General features: G+C 58.8%; 2 protein-coding genes across 6 annotated transcripts; both read right to left on the reverse strand.

Moving 5' to 3' along the window:
* Positions 1 to 1,371: 1,371 nt before the first annotated feature.
* On the reverse strand, positions 1,372 to 7,491 carry TRAF4 (TNF receptor associated factor 4). Of its 2 annotated transcripts, XM_036122064.2 has the most exons (7): positions 7,230 to 7,491; positions 4,256 to 4,307; positions 3,536 to 3,640; positions 3,302 to 3,463; positions 3,038 to 3,199; positions 2,776 to 2,931; positions 1,372 to 2,523 (listed from the first exon to the last, which is right to left on the reverse strand). In XM_036122064.2, exons 1-7 carry the CDS (start codon positions 7,370 to 7,372, stop codon positions 1,891 to 1,893), a joined length of 1,413 nt encoding a protein of 470 aa, XP_035977957.1. In that variant the 5' UTR covers positions 7,373 to 7,491; the 3' UTR covers positions 1,372 to 1,890. The 2 variants fall into 2 exon arrangements, with proteins under 2 accessions (XP_035977957.1, XP_035977958.1); XM_036122065.2 differs by lacking the exons at positions 4,256 to 4,307; positions 7,230 to 7,491 and adding an exon at positions 3,751 to 4,181.
* A 536-nt stretch (positions 7,492 to 8,027) lies between these two features.
* On the reverse strand, positions 8,028 to 17,695 carry NEK8 (NIMA related kinase 8). Of its 4 annotated transcripts, none has more exons than XM_036122062.2 (15): positions 17,594 to 17,695; positions 14,444 to 14,649; positions 13,984 to 14,216; positions 13,649 to 13,780; positions 13,011 to 13,219; positions 12,824 to 12,906; positions 12,561 to 12,742; positions 12,302 to 12,452; positions 11,529 to 11,605; positions 10,998 to 11,115; positions 10,189 to 10,339; positions 9,788 to 9,951; positions 9,524 to 9,682; positions 9,181 to 9,339; positions 8,028 to 8,789 (listed from the first exon to the last, which is right to left on the reverse strand). In XM_036122062.2, exons 1-15 carry the CDS (start codon positions 17,638 to 17,640, stop codon positions 8,761 to 8,763), a joined length of 2,100 nt encoding a protein of 699 aa, XP_035977955.2. In that variant the 5' UTR covers positions 17,641 to 17,695; the 3' UTR covers positions 8,028 to 8,760. The 4 variants fall into 4 exon arrangements, with proteins under 4 accessions (XP_035977955.2, XP_077924255.1, XP_035977954.2 ...); XM_078068129.1 differs by having other exon boundaries at positions 11,529 to 11,707; XM_036122061.2 differs by having other exon boundaries at positions 14,351 to 14,649.
* Positions 17,696 to 19,191: the final 1,496 nt, after the last annotated feature.

Genomic DNA, 19,191 nt, shown 5'->3' on the forward strand with positions numbered 1-19,191 from the left:
GCGCTGGGGGGAGGGGCTCTGGGGCCGACCGCGACACCCACTGTCGCACACAATTCTAGGTGGCACCCTCCGACCTTCCCTGTGAATGCGCCCCCTGGAGTGGTGTGTGGCGGTCCTGCCAGCAGAGGGAGCCCAAGGGCGGACTGATGCTGGACGGGGGACCCCCACCTCTTGCCTGACGCGGGAGCTGGGGAGCTGGGGAGCAGGCGTTTGCTAGAGCCCGTGCTTTTCCCTACCGGCTTCCGGACATCACTGTACCAAGATGGTTTAACTGGGGAAGAGGCGCGCTCTGCTTTCTCAGCAAGGCAGCCAGGGCCCCATCTCCGCCTTGGTCAGTGAATTTGACCTTTTGAAGGGTAAGCTGGTGGTTAGTTCCCCAGGCTGGCATTTCTGACTGTCCTATCCTGTCACCCAACAAGGGCTCTTTTCACCTCAGCTTGCATGTGGGAGAGTGAAGGCAAAAACTACAGCCCTATTAGATAATAGTTGCCACCCCCCGGTCCTCTTCCCGGGGCCAAGCAAGAAGAGTAAGGGACTTGATGCTGATTAATTGTAAAGTTTACAAGTCTAGGGGAACAGGAGTACTCCCATTTTACCAATAAGACCAACACCCCACATAGCTGAGCAACTTGCCAAAAAGCAAGCACAGCAAGGATCTAAACCCAACTCTACCGCCAAAATTAACGGGAGCTATTCTGCCAGGGAGTGCCGGAGCTTCCAACAGAATCCAGGCCTTGTCCCAAACCAGCTGAAAGGTCACTGAGAAGTCAGTTCTCGCCTCTGTTCCTATTTCATCGGCCAAATGTGGATAATCACAGGCACTCACTGAGGCCTGTATGGAAAATAAACAAATACAGATGAGAAAATCCCGGTGCCTTGTACACCTCAAAAGCCCCTTGGCTTAGTCGCTGGGTATGGGCTGGGCACAAGCCTTACGAAGTCTTCACCACAGGCGGCTGATTGGCTTTTTTAGGATGGTGATCAAAGCGATTTCATTTGCCCGTTGTATTAAACAAAGTCATGCCTGTAAAGCGCCTGGCAGTGTCTGCCACGTGATAGCTGTTACCATTAGATCAGGAAAGACCCACCTCGGGCGGAAATACTAGTCTTCGGTGGAGTATGGATGCATCAGGGACTCCAGGCTTGTAAAATGTTCAGAGCCTGCACCTCCCCCATTTAGCCACCAGTGGGCAGCGGCAGGCAACTGCGTCCTGCACAAAGCCTGGTGCAGCTCCTCTGTCGTCCACCGGAGGGCGACCCAGCAGGGCAGAGTGGCAAGAAGCAGCAGCCCGCCTTTGGCCCTGGGCCTTCACAGTTACGCCCAGCCTTCCAGGGCCCTAACCATCCCAGATAAGTCAGGCTGGAACCAAGTTAATAAATACAATTCAGGATTTATTAAAAACCAGGGCTTCCCTGCTGTGCCCTCCTGGCACCAAGTAAATAAATAACCGGAGGGGGCACAGCCAAGGAAAGGGGAAGAGAAATCAGATCTCAAGACAGATTCTTTTAACTACCCCTCACTTTCCCAACTCCCCCCCCCCCCCCCCAACTATGGCTCTTGGGACGTAGCACCAGCAGGCACCTCAGTCCCGGGAAGAGTGTGGCCGGCACCAAGGCATGTCTTTCTTCCCTGCCCAGGAGAGGAGACAGACCCTGGGATCACTTGTTTCCAAGCCCTTGATGACCCCAAGACCTGCTCCCGCCCCAGCGGCCAGGGCTGAAGCACCAATAGGAGGCACCTGAGGGTGGTAGGGAAGGTGGGAGGGGGAACAGGGGGACAGAACCTAGGCAGAAGAGGCTGAAAGGGGGTCCGGCCCCCTCTCCGGATTCAGCCAGTTCCTGACTGAGGTCCTATTCCACCCTCCCTTTCTCCGGAAGCCCCGTCTGCACTCAGCTGAGGATCTTTCGGGGCAATTCAACAGAGGCACGGATGAAGACGGCGTCATCCCGCACGTAGTTTCGCTTGCGGATATCCTGGTGGGAGATGAACTTGGGATAACCAAAGCCCAGAGAGCTCTCGTCCAGGGAGCCCCGCCAAGTGCCCGGTTTTTGGAAATTCTTCCAGTTTGGGTCGGGGTGAAAGGTCTCAGTGACGTGCTGTGGCTTGGCCAGCCCGGGGTCGCTCTGATCCAGCAGGGAGAAGGTGACCCGGCGGGCAAACGGCCACTCAAGGAGATTGTCAAAGGCACCCGGCAGCACGCGGATGTAGAGCGACAGGTGTGTGCCCTCGCCGCTGCCGTTGCCGTTGAGGAATGCGGACACCTGCAACTTGTAGCCATACTTGTGCGTGTAGAAGGCCGGGCTGAAGCACTCGAGGTTGGGCTTGGCTTTGGCTTCCTGGAGCCGCCGGCCGTAGCTGCCGATCTTCCAGATGAGCACGCCGTCGCTGCCCACCGACAGCTCCTCCAGCTCCCGCCGCAGCTCCTGCAGCTCCTGCCGCTGCCGGCTCACCAGGGCGCACATCATGGCCAGGTGGGGCTTCACGCTCTCCTCCACGTGCCGGGCCATCGCCAACTTAGGGCACTGTTGGCAGAGCCCCGGGCCGGGGGAGGAAGGGAGGGCGGTTCTCAGTAGGCGCAGGACCGGGGCGGGGGGGGGGGGGGAGGGGGCGGGGACAGGGCTGCGGGGCCCCAGCTCTGACCGGGCCGGACAGAGGACACTTAGGAGGCGGCGGCGGCCGGCAGAGGGAAGGACCCAAGGCTTCAGAGCAGCCCGTCTGCACCTGATGCTTCAAGGACCCAGAACGGGGCGGAGGGAAAGCGGAGGGCAGCTTACCCTGTGCTTGCAGCCGGAGTCTTTGAACGGACACAGCACCAGGGCGGTGCTGCAGCTCTCCTTCAGGTGGCCGGGCAGGTCCTCCCGAGCCACCGTGCCCACGCCACACTGGTTGGGGCAGGGCACGGGCAACCTCGGGCACTGGTACTGGTGGCTCTAGGGCCGCAGGGGCCGAGACAGCCGTCAGCAGTCTGACACCCCGCGCCCTGCCCCGCCCCCCGCCCCGCGCCCGCCCCCGCCGCCCGCCCGGGGAGGGCCGCACCTGGATGGTGTCGAAGACGAACTCCTTGGTGCAGTAGGTGCACGGCTGGGTGCGCTTGGGGCACTCGGAGGTGGCGTGCTGGGCCAGCAGCCGCCGCATCATGCGGGCACCGCACTTGTTCTCACAGTACACGCTCTCCTGGGGGCACACGCCCTCGTGGCTCTGCGCAAATGCCCGAGGGGCCGAGCTAAGCGATCCCCGGGGCTCCCGGGTGCCCCGCTCTCCCGCGCCCCTCGGCCAGGCCTCCCCCCCGCCCCCCCTCACCTCAAAGGCCTCCCCACTGAAGTCGCAGCCGCAGAACTCGCACTTGAGGCGCCGCTTGGGGCAGTCGTGCTGCAGGTGGGCAGGCAGGTCCCGGCGGCTGAGCTTGGTGGGGCAGCGGTTGGGGCAGGGGATGACATTGAAGCTGCACGTGTTCAGGTGGCTCTGGGGGGAAAGGAAGCAGTGAGCGCCTGCCAGGAAAGGGGCCGCCCCCCTCGGGCCCCATCAGAGACTCACCTGCAGGTGCCGGAGCGGCCCACTCCAGCGGCAGCCCTCCTCACTGTGGATGCAGCGTATAGCCAGGCCCAGCACCTGGACCTCCAGCTCGGGGTCTGGGTAGATCTGGGTGGACGGGGAGGAACCGCGCAGGGTCAGAGCGTGCTACCGTCCCCAGTTACCAACCCACCCCCACCCCACCCCACCCCACCCCACCCCCGACAGGCTAGCTCTACCTTCGAGTCAGTTAACAGGCTCTCTGGAGCTATATTCCCCTCTGTGCCCTGGGATAAAAGGCACAGCAGGTGGTTATCTGCTCCACAGCTGGATACCAGGGTCCCCAACATGCCTGCACATGACACTCCCTTTGGAGTGTCAACCAATCAGCCTGCTCAGTTCCAGGCAGCCCCCACATCCTCTGCTTCCTTCCTCCTGGTAGAGGGGTCCTGGCCGTCAGCCACGGGTATGGCTTGCCACCCGAAGGGGAGGGGAGCACTGCTTTTGGGCACAGAGCAGCTCTGTGCACCCCCACAGGCTGGGCATTGTGCCTGCCCTCCAGGGCAAACACTGGCCTCATTTGCAAACGGGCCCGGTGGGAGGGAAGAGGCCCCCTCTGTGGGGGCACAGGATTCCACAGTACTGGGTTGACATTGGCCCTGAGCCGACTGGCAGCCAGCAACCCCAGCCCCCACCAGGGCAAAAGCCTGTAACCTGGGCCTCTGCCTGGCACTGTGGGCTCACCTTGGCATAGTCCAAAGGAAGTTGGTCCTCAGGGCATTTGAAGACTCCTTCACTGTGAAGGGGGAGCGGACAGGGTCAGGCTCCAGCTATGGGAAGGGAGAACCCAGGCCCCACCCCCCTCCCTCCCTCCCTCCCTGGACCAGTTCTCAGCCAGACCCCAAAAGATCCTAGCTCTTACCCTGGGGAGAGGGGCTCTGGGCCCAGTGGAGGCAGACAGCTGCCTCTGACAGCATGTGGCCAACAGGTGGCAGCTGGTACCCCTCCCCCCCAGGAGGGCAGCCGGACTGGAAAAGGAACAGGACACCTGCCCTCCACCCCTGTTAGTTTTCACTGGCTGGGGGGACAGGGTAGGGGGGGCAGCGATGGGCTGAGATGAAGTGGCAGGGCTGCCCAGCCCCCATTAGCGTTCTTGTCCAAGAACCCAGAGCAAAGGTCAGTCCGGGGCCACTTTACCCCATCCCTTCCCTCCTCCCATGAGGGTGTGTCTTCTAAAGCAAAGAGGACAGGCTCACTCTAAGGCAGTGTTTTACACTCCTATCCAGTCCTAACCACCTCCCTCTGAGAAGGGGCTGCATGCCCCCATTTTGCAGATGAAAGAACTGAGACTCACAGGTAAAGCAGCACCTGGGTGTCTGATTCCACAGCTCAGGTTCTACTACACTGTACACACAAAAAAGAGGCTGGGGCAAGAAAAACCCTCCAGGCAAGCTCAGCCAAGACTCTGGCCACCGCACGGCAGGCGCTGAAAGCTTTCTGACCTTGCACCAATCCCCACCGGGCGGTTAGCACCAAGGAACCTGCTGGTGCACCTCCTTCCACCAACACGGCCTTGCTGACCCTGGCCAGGCCCAGTCACACACACACCTGGCACAACGTGCACAGCCTAGGCAGGGCCAGGGCTCACCCAGTAGGACCGAAGGCCCTCGGGCATGGCATTCCTGGCAGATCTGAGTCAGGCAGGTGGGAGGCAGAAATCAAGGAGGAAGTGGAAGCCACATGACAGCCCTGTCCATGATGGTACTTTATAGGACCTGGGCAGCTCATGCCCCAGGTGCCCAGAAGATTTCTAGCACCCACCTCCCCTGACCCCACTACCACCACTGGCCACGCCACCAATGCCAAGAACAATACATGCCCAGGCACTGAAGAGGTGTGCCCATGCCCATAGGGCAACCAGTCTTCCTGGACCAACCTGAGTAATAGCCCTGGCAGGAATGGGGAAAGAGGGGTGGGCCATGGGGGAGGGGTCTGCTTGGCTGCTTCAGGAATGTGCTGATTTAGTGGTTTGGGAGACAGGGAGGGGACTAAGGCAAGTCCCCAGGCTTCAGGCAGAAGATTAGCCCGAGCAGCTTGGGGCCCAGCCAGGACAAAGGTTCCGCCAGGGCTGTGGACACCCTTGCTTGCAGGGTAGGGGGTGGTGGTGAGGGACAGAGCCTGTTCAACCACTTCTTTCCTTCGGGGGCCTCAGCTGCACAGCTCAGGCGCTGGGGGGGGGGGGGGAGGCAGGGGCCGAGACCGCTCCACGCTGTGCAGTGGAGGCCCAGGCCCAGGGGAGAAAACAGGATGGGGGGAGGGGGCTATGGGAGCGGAAGAGGGGATTTCCGGGAGGGGGAGGGGCAGAAGCCGGGGAGAGGGGCAGAGGAGGAGGTGGAGGGAAACGGCCTGACAGCCCCCTCCCCTGCTCCCTCGGAGGCAGTAAGGGTGGGTCAGCTGGGAGGGGGTAGGGGCTCAGCTGGCCTCATCTGGAAACCAGAGGGCCGGGGAAGGGCACCGCGGCAGACAATGGGGCTGTGTGTAGGGGAGTCTGTGTGTACACTGGAGGGAGGAGGGAGGAGGGTGAGGGAAAAGGAGGAGGGGGCGGCCTAGCAGCTCTCGCAGGAGCATATGTGAGGGCAGGAGCCGGCCCAGGCTGTGGGGAACTGAAAACAAAGGGCCTGCTGAGATTTCCGCCAGCGGGGGGCTGCGGAGCGCCGAGAGAGGGAGCGCGCCGAGAGAGGGAGCGGGGAGCACTGAAGGCAGGAGCCCCGAAGTGCTCCCTGCCTGCGCCCCTAGCTCCCCCGTCAGCAAACAGCCTCCAGCCAGGCGGCAGTGGCTGACCCAGCTTTCCCCTGTGCTCTTGGGCCACGACCTCCCCAGGAGTGGGGGCTCCCTCATCTCGCCCCCCCACACCCGGGCCTGAACAGTTCCCAGCAAAAGAGTTTAGATTCAGGACACCGCAGAGCGCCCAGAACTCAAGAGATGCCCCAGAGCCAAGGGGTCACCTGGATCCCTGGTTCAGTAACACCCAGGGTGCGACCCCCTCCGTCACGATTTACGGACCACTCTTGGTACTCAAGATCCCCAGGGGCAAGGAGGGACACCGAGCGGTCCCACTGCTTCAGGGGCGATCTGTAGCGTCACAGTCCTCCCTCTGTTGTACGACCAAAAGCAGCCCGGGCTTAAATCCCAGTTCAGCCTTTAAGTAATTGTGTGACCCTGGGCAAGTCGCAGCCTTTCTTTGAATCTCTCCTTTCACCATCTGTGAAATGGGAGAACAATAGCTGCCGTTCTCGGATCGTTCTTAGGATCAGAACAGATTAGATGGGCAGAAACTCCAGAGGCTTAAGGTACTGTGCGGGACAGAGTTCTGTCCTCCTCTTCCCGTACGGATTCGAAGTTCAAGGATGAGGCCGCTCCGGCTTTCAGGTGAGGGGGAGGGCCTGCCACGGGTCAGGAAGGGCGTGTTCTCCCACCTCCTCCCCTCGGTCAGGCACCGAATTCTTCCGTAGGGCCCCGGGACCCTTCGGATTAGTGCTTGGAGTCCTCCCTCGGGGCCTGACGTCACCGCCGCCCCGTGACGTCACGGTGGGCGCCCCTGAGGTCACAGAGCCGCGGCGCAGACAAAGGCCCGGCGTGCCTCCGGCCTGGGCCCCTCCCCACGCGCCGTCCCCCCTCGCCACGGCCACGGCCGTCCCCCGCTCCCCCCGGCCCGCACCTGAGGAACTCCTGCAGGCAGGTGTCGCAGAAGCGGTGGCCGCAGGTAGAAACCTGCACCGGCTCGCGCATGGGCTTCCCGCACAGCGGGCACAGCAGCCGCCGCTTGGGCTTCTCCAGGAACTTGTAGTCGAAGCCGGGCATGGCGGGCGGGCGGGCGAGCGGCGGGCACGGGCAAGCGGGGCCGGGCACGCGGCGGCCCCACAGCCCGCGCCTCGCTCCGGCCGCGCTCCCGGCTCCGGGCGGCGCCGACTGGCGGCCGCGGCCTGCGCCCAGCCCCCCGAGCCCGCCCGCCGGAAGAGGGGGTGGAGCCGCGCCCGCGCGGTCCTAGCACCCACCGCACCCAGCTCCCACCCACCTCGCGGGCTCGCGGCGTCGGGGTCGGCGGACAGCCAGCCTGGCGCCCTCCACCGAGCGCGGGCTCCTCTCTCCCTTTCGGAAGAGATCGTGGCTCCGCTTCTCCCCGGGGCCGGGGGCGCCCTGACCCTGGATGGGCCGGAGGGCCCCGGCGGCCGGGCTGGGCCGCGCCACAAAGGTTCGCTTCTCCAGAGTCAACAGCTCGGTCTCGGGGGGCCACGTGTCGCCCCAGTGCCCGGGACTCCAGCTTGCAGGTGCTAGGCAGCTGAAGTCTGGCAACCAGATCTGGGGAGCTGGGCTGGCGCGGGGAAGCCGAGCTGGGCGCTGGGCCAGAGGAACCTCGGCCCCAGCCTCAGGCTGCGCCCACATTCCTCCCTGGACCGCGGCCCTGCCCAGCCCTGGGGTGTCGGGCCGCCACCCCATCCCCCCCGAAGAGACCACATTCTAGGCAGGCAGCTGATGTTTTTATTGGCGCGATTTCCCAGTCATCTGGAAAACTGGTCTGGCCCAGCCAGCTACCCTTTCTCCCAACCTGCTTTGGGGGAATGGCTGGGGTGAGGGCAACCTTCAGCAGGGATCCCCCTCTGCAGTAGACACTTTGGTGCCCTTGCAGGTGCACTCCCAGTCCGCTCAGAAGTTGTGCAGCACATCTATGCCTCGGGATCTCGGAGCGGGGGTGGGTGGGGAAGCTCCCTGTTCCAGGCAATGCAGAAGCCAGGCTGCCAGAATGGCCAGTCCAGGCAGGATGGGGCTTGCCCTGCTCCAGAGCACTGAGCTGCTATCCCAGGGGGCACCAGCGGCTTATTTTCTAACTGGGCTGGGGAAAGGACAGGGTCTGGGTGGAGCCACAGCTGCCTCCAGCTTTTTTCTGCCAAGACTCTGGAGGCCACCCTGCTTCGGAAGGTTGGGTCGGCTTTCCGACTCTAGCCAGTCTGGACCCTGGGGACACCAACTTAAGAGGGGTGGGGAGAGAAAAGAGAGATACTGGGGGAACGGGGTGGGTTGAGGTTTACGGGTCCAGGGCCAAAGGAGAGTGGCCGCTTGCCTGGTTCTTCCGCCACACTGAGGACCCTCCAGGGGGCTGCGGGGACAGTCTTGCTGCAAGCAGCTGCAGTCTTCAAGCACGGTCGGAGGAGCAGCAACATCAGGGTGGTCCAGGGGTGTATCTAGGTGCCTCACGGGGGAATCGGCTCATCGGTAACCGCTGCAGGGTACACACGAGAAAGCCCTGCGGCCGCCCTGAGGGCAGTGCCTCCAGCGAGGGACACCCACCTCCGCTCCCACTCCCACACGGGGCCCTGGACTCCGGACCCTGACCGGCCAGAAACAGAGGTGCCAACTAAATGGGATTGGGGGTAGGACAAAGAATGCCTTTGGGCCCCGGCAAGCACTGGGAACAGCCTTTCAGAAGGGCTGACTGACTCCCTTGCCCTCCCCAGGCAGGAAGCTGTCTTACCCTGCAGCTTCTGCTTTCATTTATCTGGGGGCTTAAGATGCTTTTAGTGCTTTGGGCTGTGACCACTGGGGGATGGGAGCGTGGGCAGGGACGCGCTGGATTAACCCTTGTGGATGTGAGGCGGAAAGTTACAACTCACGGCGGACTGCCAGGAGAGTGTTTCCATGGCAACACGACACAGAAGTCACTGTGTAGGGGTGTGTCTCATCCAGCTGCACTGGCCGAGGGAGTCCAGCATCCTCATCCCTTCTTCCTAGTCGACCTCGGGCCCCTTTGCCCCAGGAGTACACTTCACCCTCTGCCAAAGAGAATCCCAAGGACGGAAATAGGAGGACACAGCTTAGCAAGCAGCTACCCTCCTGGATTGCTGTACTGGCCCCAGTAGGAGGTTCAGGAGCCCTGAGCAGGATACTCCCCCCACCCCCGACTCATGGGCCTGCCAGCACCCCTGTCTGCCCCCATTGTGCCCACTAATCAATCACCTGCCCCAATGGCTACAGTGAACGCATCCCCACAGGCCACCATTGCTATCTTGATATTCTGCAGGCCTTGGACTTGACAGGGTGCCCTGCTGACCCGGCGGGCACTGGTGCCCAACTGCCCATGCTGATTGCTGCCGAATGTATAGCAGTCACCAGACGCTGCAGGGGAGGAAAGAGGAGAGGAAGGAAAGGGGTGCCTCAGCTGAGATCCCGAGGAGGCCAGGACAGTCGACCTGCGGCCTCCTGTGCCCGGGTCCTACTCACCAGTCACCGCAGCTGAATGAGCAGTGCCCAGGTCCACACTGAGCAGGGGCTCCTGGTCGAGGGGTGCAGAACCTAGTGGTGTGAAGCTCAGGGCCTCCTCCACCTGCTGGTGGGGGGCAGGCTCCTCCCCCAGGGAGAGGTGGTCCAGGCCCAGCTTGTTGAACCTTGAAGGTGGAGCCAGAAGCCAAGTCTGACTGACGGTTTGCATAGACCCGACTGACCCCACCAATCTGGGCAAGAGCTGGTCCCTAGGGGACAGATCCCACCCTGGATTGAACCCAGCAGCGCTCTCAACCCCACCCTCAGTTTGGACCCTCGGTGGAAGGGAGGCCATGACAGATGGAGCATTAGCGGCCAGGGAGGGGGAGTGGCAGGCTGGTCACGCCAGGGGACCCATTCACCTGTTACTCCCACAGGCCAGGGCTCGACCAGGGACAGTGAGGATCATGGAGGAGTCAATGCCACATACCACCCGCTGGGCTTCCTGTCCTGGGGGCATGGACACCTGCTGGGGGCTGCTGTGGGACTCCCTGGTGCCCAGTCCTAGCCGGCCTACAAGGAGAAACCAGGATGGGGCTAGTCTGGGTTTTAGCGCTGGTGATGCCAGGATGAGGAGCAGCCACGGAGAGGAGGTAACCTCGTGAGTGAAGGCTGTGCCCTCAGCCAGAAATACCTAACCTTGGGCCCTCTGTGGCCAAAATCCTACTCCTCCTTATGGCGCTGTTCACGTGCCAACTCTGTCTCCTCCAGGCACGTCCCATGCCATTCCTTGGGTTCCCACGTCTCTGGACCCTGAGGGGAGCCCTGATGCTGTCTCTCTTTTATTGCAGGGAGATGTCATCCCTCCCCCGTCTAGAGTGAGCCTGCCAGGAGGACAGAAACCCCATGTAAGTCCTCTCTGGTTTCAAATGCCTAGCATGACATCTGACCCAGAGAGGGCCACCATAAGTACTGTCGGATGAACGAGATCTCTCATTATGTCGTAAGCACCTGAAGGAAGGGACTCCTGTTCATATTGTCTCTGCACCCAGCACAAGGAGGGGCTCCTACTAGATGTGCAGTAAAGTTTTGTTAAATCAAGAAATGAGTGGAATTGGAAGAGAAAGGAGGGAGAAGGGGCCATGGGGTGGAAGGCGGGTATGAAGAGGAACCAGTCCCAGTCAGGCATGTGAGATGGAGCCTAGAGCCTGGAACAGGGCGGAGGGCTTACCACCGTCGCCGCGGCCCCACGCAAAGAGTTCTCGCTCAGTGGACAGGGCCAGCACGTGGGACGCCCCACAGGCCACCTGCACCATCTCGTAGCCCAGCAGCGCCTCCACAATGGTGGGCTAGAGAGAGAGAGGGGAAGCGAGAGAGACGAGGTAAGGGGCCTGGACCAGCTGCCTGGCCTCAGCATCCCGTGGAGAGACGAAGAAGTTGGAGGCTGCAAATTCTCATGAGACAGCTGTGCCTTTTTTTTTTTTTTTTTAATTTTTTTTTGACAGCTGTGTCTTTAACTGCCACACACACCCCCGCCACACACACACTCTCTCTCACACACACACACACTGCAACCACTGGGGAAAAGCCTGGTCTTTCTGTACTTCCCCTGGTGTTGCCCAGAACAGGTGCAGCCTGGGAGCTAGAGGGACCTATGGCTGCTGGGGATCCCCGGCCTCCAACTCCGGTGTCAGCTGTCAGATGCGGGCTCCTTGCCATCTCCCCACTTCCACCTCCTCCCCAAGGTACCTGCAGCACCCACCTGGCTGAGGTCATTGAGGCTGCCATGGCCTAGGCACCCATTGCTGCCACTGCCAAAGGTCATGATGATACCTCGGTCTGCAGAGGGAGTTGGTGAAGAAAGAGAAGGGAGAGAGGTTGGGCTGTTTTTCCAAAGAGGCCAGTCCATGGGTTGGAGGAGCAAGAAGTTGGAAGCAAAGTCTGGAAGAATGGGACAAGAGGCAGAAAAGGACAGGCAGGGTGTCTCTTCGTGGGAGTTTGGACAAGTGACAGCCTCTGAGTTTATTTTTATTTTTTAAGATTTTTTATTTATTTATTTGACAGAGACACAGTGAGAGAGGGAACACAAGCAGGGGGAGTGGGAGAGGGCGAAGCAGGCCTCCCACCGAGCAGGGAGCCCGATGCGCAGGGCTCGATCCCAGGACCCTGGGATCATGACCTGAGCCGAAGGAAGACGCTTAACGACTGAGCCACCCAGGCACCCCGCCTCTGAGCTTTAGATCGGAGCTTTCCCCATCTGTCACTGAGCCTCCCTCAAATGAGGATAATATACAGTAACTACCTGGCCAGGACTATTGTGAAGGGTAAAGGAGATTGTGTAAGTAAAGTATCTCTCTCTCTCTAAAAATTATAAATACATCTTTAAAAAATAATAATAATAAAGCAGCTGGTGCAGGCTAACGAGTAGAGAGGAGCATTAAGGAGTGACCAAATGACAACCAACGAGGGGAGTTGCTCTGGGGGGCCTTCTGAGACACTGTGGGATGCCCCAGGATAGTCCCCTGCTGGACTCACCGGTCAGGCAGGCTGTGAAGAGGTCCCCGCAGGCCACATGCTTGATAGTCACGCCCGACTGGCCCTCCAGGAAACGGGAGATGAACTGGGGCAGCTGCTGCTCCACGGCCCCCGGCAGGAGGGCGCCCCCTCCGGCGCCTAGGGGCGGGGCCTGCGGGAGGCCGGGAGGGCGTGGGCGGCGCCTGAGCGGCCCCTCCGGCCCCGCCTCCCGGCCCCGAGCATCAGCCGCCCCCCACCCCCCGCCCCCCAGCCTGCTCACCTCCCACAGGATGAGGCGCCCCGAACGCGTGACGCCCGCCTTCTGCGTGCGTCCGGCTGCCACCTGGACCACTTCTGTGTTGAGCATCGGCAGCCGCAGCGGGGCGCTGAGCCCGCCGCCCCACGCGTACACGGACGACAGCGGTGGCGGAATGGCCGGCCGTGGGGGTCCCCGGGGTATGCCTGCGGGACAGCGCGTCGGGCCGATTAAACTGGTGGGAATGGCTTGGCGTCAGGGGGCACCGGCAGTCGGCTCTGACTTACCCCTGCAGCGGGCGCCGGTGCTCCTGCTCCCTGTGCTGCCGCCGGGGGCCATGGGTGGCCCAGGGACCAGGGACTTCTCTGCCCTGTGGGTCAGACGGGGGCTTCAGGACACGAACCATTCCTGGCACCCCCGCACGCAGGCTTACTGTGCTCCCCCTGAGGCCCCGCCCCCACTCCCTGCACAGGCCTCCTCATGCGGACACTGCCCAAGTCGGTGTGAAGGTTGAGGAGCGCGCGGATGCAGAGGGGCTGTGCCATGATGTGGCTGAGCGGCGGCCGCCGGGAGGGCTCCAGGCTGAGCAGACTGAGCACGAGCTGGCGCAGCTCAGGGCTGTACCGGTCAGAGATGGGTGCAAAGGTGCCACTCATGATCTTCAGCACCAGCGCTGGCAGGTTCTGTGGAAGCACGGAGAGGGAGGGTGGCCAGAGCCTGGGCCAGGCTCTTGGGACGCAGTACCTCCCGCCTCCAGGTCTAATGGGGTGGTCAGAGCAGAGCCCCGCACTCAGAACTTGCAGTCTGACCAGGGGACTCCCAGTGAGAGGAACTCCTCATAGGGGAGCTGCAGCTATGTCCTCAGAAACCTTAGGGGGTTGGGAGAACTCACATCTTGCCCTTAGGAGGGTCCCTAATCTGGTGCCCTCAGGAGTCCTCGGTTTCATGGGGGACCCAAGCCTGAGGGAAGCCACAGCCCTGGGGTAATCTACCAGCCTGATGAGGGAAACAACTCAGCCAAAAGAGAAGAAACACAGAAGTGGCTGGAGCCAAGGACTTCCAGGGGAGGGAGACAGACATTTCCCAATTGTCTCTTTGGGGGTATAACTCACCGCAGCTTCAAAGGCCCTCTTGAGACTGGCCAGCTCATAGAGGACACAGCCCAGGGCCCAGATGTCACTCTTCTGGTTGTAAGGCTTGCCCTCACACAGTTCAGGGGAGATGTAGCATGGGGTGCCCACCACCTGCAGGAGGGAAGCGGATATTATTATAGCTCAGGGGAAGGAAGGCCCTGTCCAAGGCCCACCGGAGACTGCTTCTCCCTGCGGGACCACCCAGCCAGGGGCTAAGGGGCCAAGGTCTTGGGGAGGGAGGGGGTTGGGATGCAGAGAGAGCCTTGGCCCTCAAAACCTCCAGCACCCTTGAAGTCCCCTCTGTGCCCAGGCACCGTGTAGGCCTTGCTCTTGCTACTAAGGATCTTGGAGATGCCGAAGTCACCAATCTTGACAACCATGCGGTGTTTGTCAAGAAGGATGTTTTGAGTCTTGAGGTCCCGGTGCAGGATGAGATGGGTGTGCACGTGATGCAGCGCGAGCAGGATCTGCACAAAGAAGTGTAGGATGGTCTCCTCCTCCAGCAGGGAATTACAGCGCTTTTGGATGAACTCAGCCAGGGTGCCGCCTGCAGCCACAAGGAACTAGTTAAGCTCTAGGCTTTCCCATGCTTGGCACTCTCCTGCTGAGAAACTACCAGCCCAGACAGGGCAAGAGCCTGCCAGCCTCACACAACTCTATACCTCTGACCCTCAGTCCAACCTGTTCTGAGGAGGAAAGCTGGCTGATCTGTATCTGTCTGTTCCAGAGATGAGAGGCCCTTGGAGCCAGGCCAATGCAAGGAGGCTGGCCCACCTGGTGCGTATTCCATGGCAATCATGAGGGCCTTGTCCTCCAGGAAGTTCTCATAGTACTCAATGACATTGGGGTGGTTGAGGAGCTTGAGGACCTGGCACTCATTTTGGGCTGCCTGCCGCTCTTCTTTGGTCATCTGCTCCACTGGGATCTGCTTGATGATCACCAGCTTCTGGTCAGCCTTGCGCAGGCACAGGTGCACAATCCTGGGGACACAGAGCACAGGGGTAGGTCCCAGCTGAGCCTCCAGCCACATATCAGGCAGGGCAGACCTGGTCACTGGATGTTCCTTAGGAGAGGGGAAATAGGCACAGAGACTAAGAGGTCAGCTAACTAAATGTGCAGAACACCGAGTTTAAGAACAGGGAGAACTAGGGTGCCTGGGTGGCTCAGTTGGTTAAGCGACTGCCTTCGGCTCAGGTCATGATCCTGGAGTCCCGGGATCGAGTCCCGCATCGGGCTCCCTGCTCGGCGGGGAGTCTGCTTCTCCCTCTGACCCTCCTCCCTCTCATGCTCTCTGTCTCTCATTCTCTCTCTCTCAAATAAATAAATAAAATCTTTAAAAAAAAAAAAAAAGAACAGGGAGAACTAACCACAAACACTGTGTGAGACCTTGGGCAAGTCATTTAACCTGAGGCACAGTGAAGTTAGTCTTGATCTTCCTAAGTTCCCATAGACTTTGGAGTTAACTGCCTGGGTTCAAATTCTGGCTCCTCCTCTTACTACTTACCTGGTTTGGGATTATATGACATTTTCATCTGGAAAACAGAATCAATTTCCCTGGGTTGTTGAGAGGATCAAATGAGAAAATGCATGTAAGGCACTTAGCATGGTGCTTGGCACATAAAAACTGCTCTATGCGTGGAAGCTGGTCATACTATTATTTTCTTTTCTTTTTCTTTTATTTATCTATTTATTTTATATTTTATTTATTTGACAGCGAGAGACACAGCAAGAGAGGGAACACAAGCAGGGAGAGTGGGAGGGGGAGAAGCAGGCTTCCCGCGGAGCAGGGAGCCCGATGCAGGGCTCGATCCCAGGACCCTGGGATCATGACCTGAGCCGAAGGCAGATGCCCAATGACTGAGCCATCCAGGCGCCCCTCTTTTTTTTTTTTTTAAAGATTTTATTTATTTATTTGACAGAGAGAGACAGCGAGAGAGGGAACACAAGCAGGGGGAGTGGGAGAGGGAGAAGCAGGCTTCCCGCCGAGCATGGAGCCTGATGCGGGGCTCGATCCCAGGACGCTGGGATCATGACCTGAGCCGAAGGCAGACGCTTAACGACTGAGCCACCCAGGTGCCCCCATACTATTAGTTTCTTCCAACTCTGGTCAGTGGCCATAAACGCAGAGTCCTTGTTCTCCTTCACAACTATATCCCCAGAGCAGAGACCCGTATTTAGCACATAGTAGGAGCTCAATGAGTATCTGCTGAATGAATGGAGTGTAAGGTGATCATCTAAGTATCAAATTTATATTTCCAACTCAAACCTCTCCTCTGAGCCCCAGACTCACACATCCAACTACCTGCTTTGCTTTCTACCTGAATGGCTTCCAAGCATCCTAAATTTTTTTTAAAAAGATTTTATTTATGGGGCGCCTGGGTGGCTCAGTCGTTAAGCGTCTGCCTTCGGCTCAGGTCTGATCCCAGGGTCCTGGGATCGAGCCCCGCATCGGGCTCCCTGCTCAGCGGGAAGCCTGCTTCTCCCTCTCACACTCCCCTTGCTTGTGTTCCCTCTCTCGCTGCCTCTCTGTCAAATAAATAAATAAAATCTTTAAAAAAAAAAAAAAAAAGATTTTATTTATTTATTTGTCAGAAAGCGAGAGCAAGAGTGAACAGCACAAGCAGGGGGAGCTGCAGGCAGAGGGAGAAGCAGGCTCCCCGCTGAGCAAGGAGCCCGATGTAGGACTCGATCCCAGGACCCTGGTTTCATGACCTGAGCAGAAGGCAGCTGCCTAACCGACTGAGCCACCCAGGCATCCTGCATCCTAAATTTTAAGAAATTCAAAATAAAACTTTTGATTTCTGCCCCCAAACCCTTTCCTTCCTCAGTCTTTTCCATCTCAGTTACTGACACCACCATTAAAGTCAGACACCTGAAAATCATGCCAAAATCTTTCCTTCATTTCACACTAACATATCGGTAAATCCTGTTTCCACCTCCAACATATTATGAACTCAACCATCTCTGACCTCTGCTATAACCCTTGACCAAATCATTATTTCTTGCCTAAAGTACTGCAATAGCCTTTAAAATGGTGCCTTTCACTTCTGTCATCCTCAAATCTAAGTTCCACACAGCAGCCAGAGTGACATTTTAAAAATGCAAATCATATCAAGACCATTCATTCTGCTTAAACCCCTTCCCTTTTACACTTCAAATAAATTCAACCTCTTTACCTCAGCCTATTAGGCCATCATCTGTCCTCTGTGACAATCACATTTTATACCATTCTTCATATATATATGTGTGTGTATATATACATATATACACACACATATATATATCATTCTTTACCTACTACATACTACATGACCACTACATTCCAACTTCACCAGTCTTTTTCTCAGTTCCTTGAATACTCTGAATTCTTTCCCGCATGCGGATATGCTGCTTCCTCTGCCTGGAAAGCTCTGCCTTCACCTTCGGATTTCTGGTTTTCATTCCTCAAGTCTTCGCTTTAAACTTCACCTCTCAGAGAAATTTTCCTTGACCCCCTCCCCAAATAAGTACCCCCGCTGTATGCCACGCTCGCAGCTTGTTAATAACTGCTTTAATATCTTGTTTATTGTATTATTTTACTACAGTCTGTAAGCTCCGAGAGGGAAAAGACCACGCCTATTTTGGTCTTTACTGTACAGTCGGCGCCGAGAGCCTGACCGGTATAGTTGGCGCTCAATCTTTGTTGAATGAATGAGTCAGGAATCAAAGAACGCAACTCTGAGGCGGCGCACAGGCTTGTCGGGGGCGGGACCTCGTTAGAGGCGGAGTCTCCCAGCTGGGCCCGGGACCGGAAGCCTGGGCGGGGCTTTCCGAGTGGGCGCTCACGCGTCGGGGCGCGGCTAACAGGGCAGCGAATTCGCGGTCAGAGTTGGGGCTCATTTTCCCTCTCCCCGACCAATTTCCTTCCCCAGATCCCTGGCTCACCCGAAGGCACCTCTCCCCACCACTCGGATCCGCTCGTACTTCTCCATCTCATTTCTGAGTCACATTTCCGGAACCCCCCACACCCAGGCGCGGCGCGTGCGCGGACCCGCCCACTCTAGGGCCACGCCCCCTACGCTGCCAGATAATGGCGGGGCGGAGCAAGTGAGATTGGTGTCGGTTTCAGCTCTGCATCTATCTTGTGCTGTTTTTACCCAGTCCTTGCAGCCCCCGCCCACAGTTGCTTTTTCAGAGTCCCAGAAATGGGGTTTTATGCCAGTTCTTGGCGCGCTTGGCAGGTAGAACGGTACCAGCCATTCCCTACACACGTGTTCGCATCCGGCCCTCACAAAACTTCCTTAGAGCGGAGGGGTGCCCTGCACAACCAGTGAGGGTGAAAAGCAAGGGCCAATCTCTCTCAGCCCACTTTAAAGATTTTATTTATTTGAGACACAGAGAGAGAGCAGGAGAGGGGGGAGAGGAAGAGGCAGAGGGAGAAGCAGATTCCCCGCTGAGCGGGGAGCCCCAGCGGGGCTCCACCCCAGGACCCTGAGATCATGTCCTGAGCCGAAGGCAGGCGCCCCTCTCCCCCCGACTTCTTTTTTTTTTTTTTAAAGATTTTATTTATTTATTTGAGACAGAGAGAATGAGAGAGAGAGAGCACATGAGAGGGGGGAGGGTCGGAGGGAGAAGCAGGCTCCTTGCTGAGCAGGGAGCCCGATGCGGGACTAGATCCAGGGACTCCAGGATCATGACCTGAGCCGAAGGCAGTCGCTTAACCAACTGAGCCACCCAGGCGCCCTCCCCCCGACTTCTTTGCGCACTAGTGACACTATTTGGGAAGGAGAGAGCGGATTCTCATTGGCACACAAATGATAAACAGCCAAAACTGTACCGAGAGTGTCAGCACTCTCGGTCTGTGGGGCAGGGAGCACGGTTAGTTTCGTGTTTGCCTAGGGAGGGACCGGGGAAACAGCAAGCCGTGCACATGGATTCACCTAGGGAGGAGGAGACTCCAGGCTGTCCCAACAAGTGAGCACCGCTCTCGTCATCACTACCCACCCCCCCCGCCCTGCACACACACAACTTTGCCGCAGGTAATCCGTCTTCAACGCTCGACTATAGGGAGAATCTCCTTTGGGGATTAGATGAGAGGGAAGTGGACCACTATCTGAAAGCATCAGAGAGAGGAGGAAGGAGAGCTGTTTGACCGATGTGGGTTCAAGGCTTCTGTCTAAACGTAGGGGGCTGGTTAGTACGATTGTCTAGGGTTTTGACCGGAAGTGAGTTTAATTCCTGTTGTCTCCCTGTGCCTCCTGCTCTGTGCGAGCTCCATAAAAGCTCAGTTAAGGAGCGAGAGGATGGTGATTAGCAAAGAGACAGCGTCCCTATTTCTGAGCGAGTGAGGAAAGGAGTGTTTATGTTCTGTCCCGCCCCACCACTCAAAAGGGTACTCAAACCTGCCCACGTGGAAAGACCACTAGAGGGGCCCCACGAGGGGCCCTCGGTCGCTGGCTCAGGCTTTTGTTGGCTGATGAACAAAGCTGCCCTGTGAGCAAAGGGAAGCGCAGAGGGGAAAAGCCACACAACAAGGGACACTC

This window comes from Halichoerus grypus, chromosome 2, assembly GCF_964656455.1.
Source record: "Halichoerus grypus chromosome 2, mHalGry1.hap1.1, whole genome shotgun sequence".
In the NCBI taxonomy this organism is placed as follows: domain Eukaryota; kingdom Metazoa; phylum Chordata; class Mammalia; order Carnivora; family Phocidae; genus Halichoerus; species Halichoerus grypus.

What these genes read in the sequence shown, in the direction of transcription:
- TRAF4 (XM_036122064.2), bottom strand. Translation starts at nt 7,372, where the DNA reads ATGCCCGGCTTCGACTACAAGTTCCTGGAGAAGCCCAAGCGGCGGCTG. An exon ending in TTCCTTTGGACTATGCCAAG is followed by an intron (nt 3,641 to 4,255) that starts GTGAGCCCACAG and finishes CCGTCCACCCAG; the next exon opens with ATCTACCCAGACCCCGAGCT. An exon ending in TCGTCTTCGACACCATCCAG is followed by an intron (nt 2,932 to 3,037) that starts GTGCGGCCCTCC and finishes CTGCGGCCCTAG; the next exon opens with AGCCACCAGTACCAGTGCCC.
- NEK8 (XM_078068128.1), bottom strand. Translation starts at nt 17,640, where the DNA reads ATGGAGAAGTACGAGCGGATCCGAGTGGTGGGGAGAGGTGCCTTCGG. An exon ending in GCAAGAGCAAGGCCTACACG is followed by an intron (nt 13,781 to 13,983) that starts GTGCCTGGGCAC and finishes TCCCTCCTGCAG; the next exon opens with GTGGTGGGCACCCCATGCTA. An exon ending in GGCAGTGTCCGCATGAGGAG is followed by an intron (nt 12,907 to 13,010) that starts GCCTGTGCAGGG and finishes TCTGACCCACAG; the next exon opens with GGCAGAGAAGTCCCTGGTCC.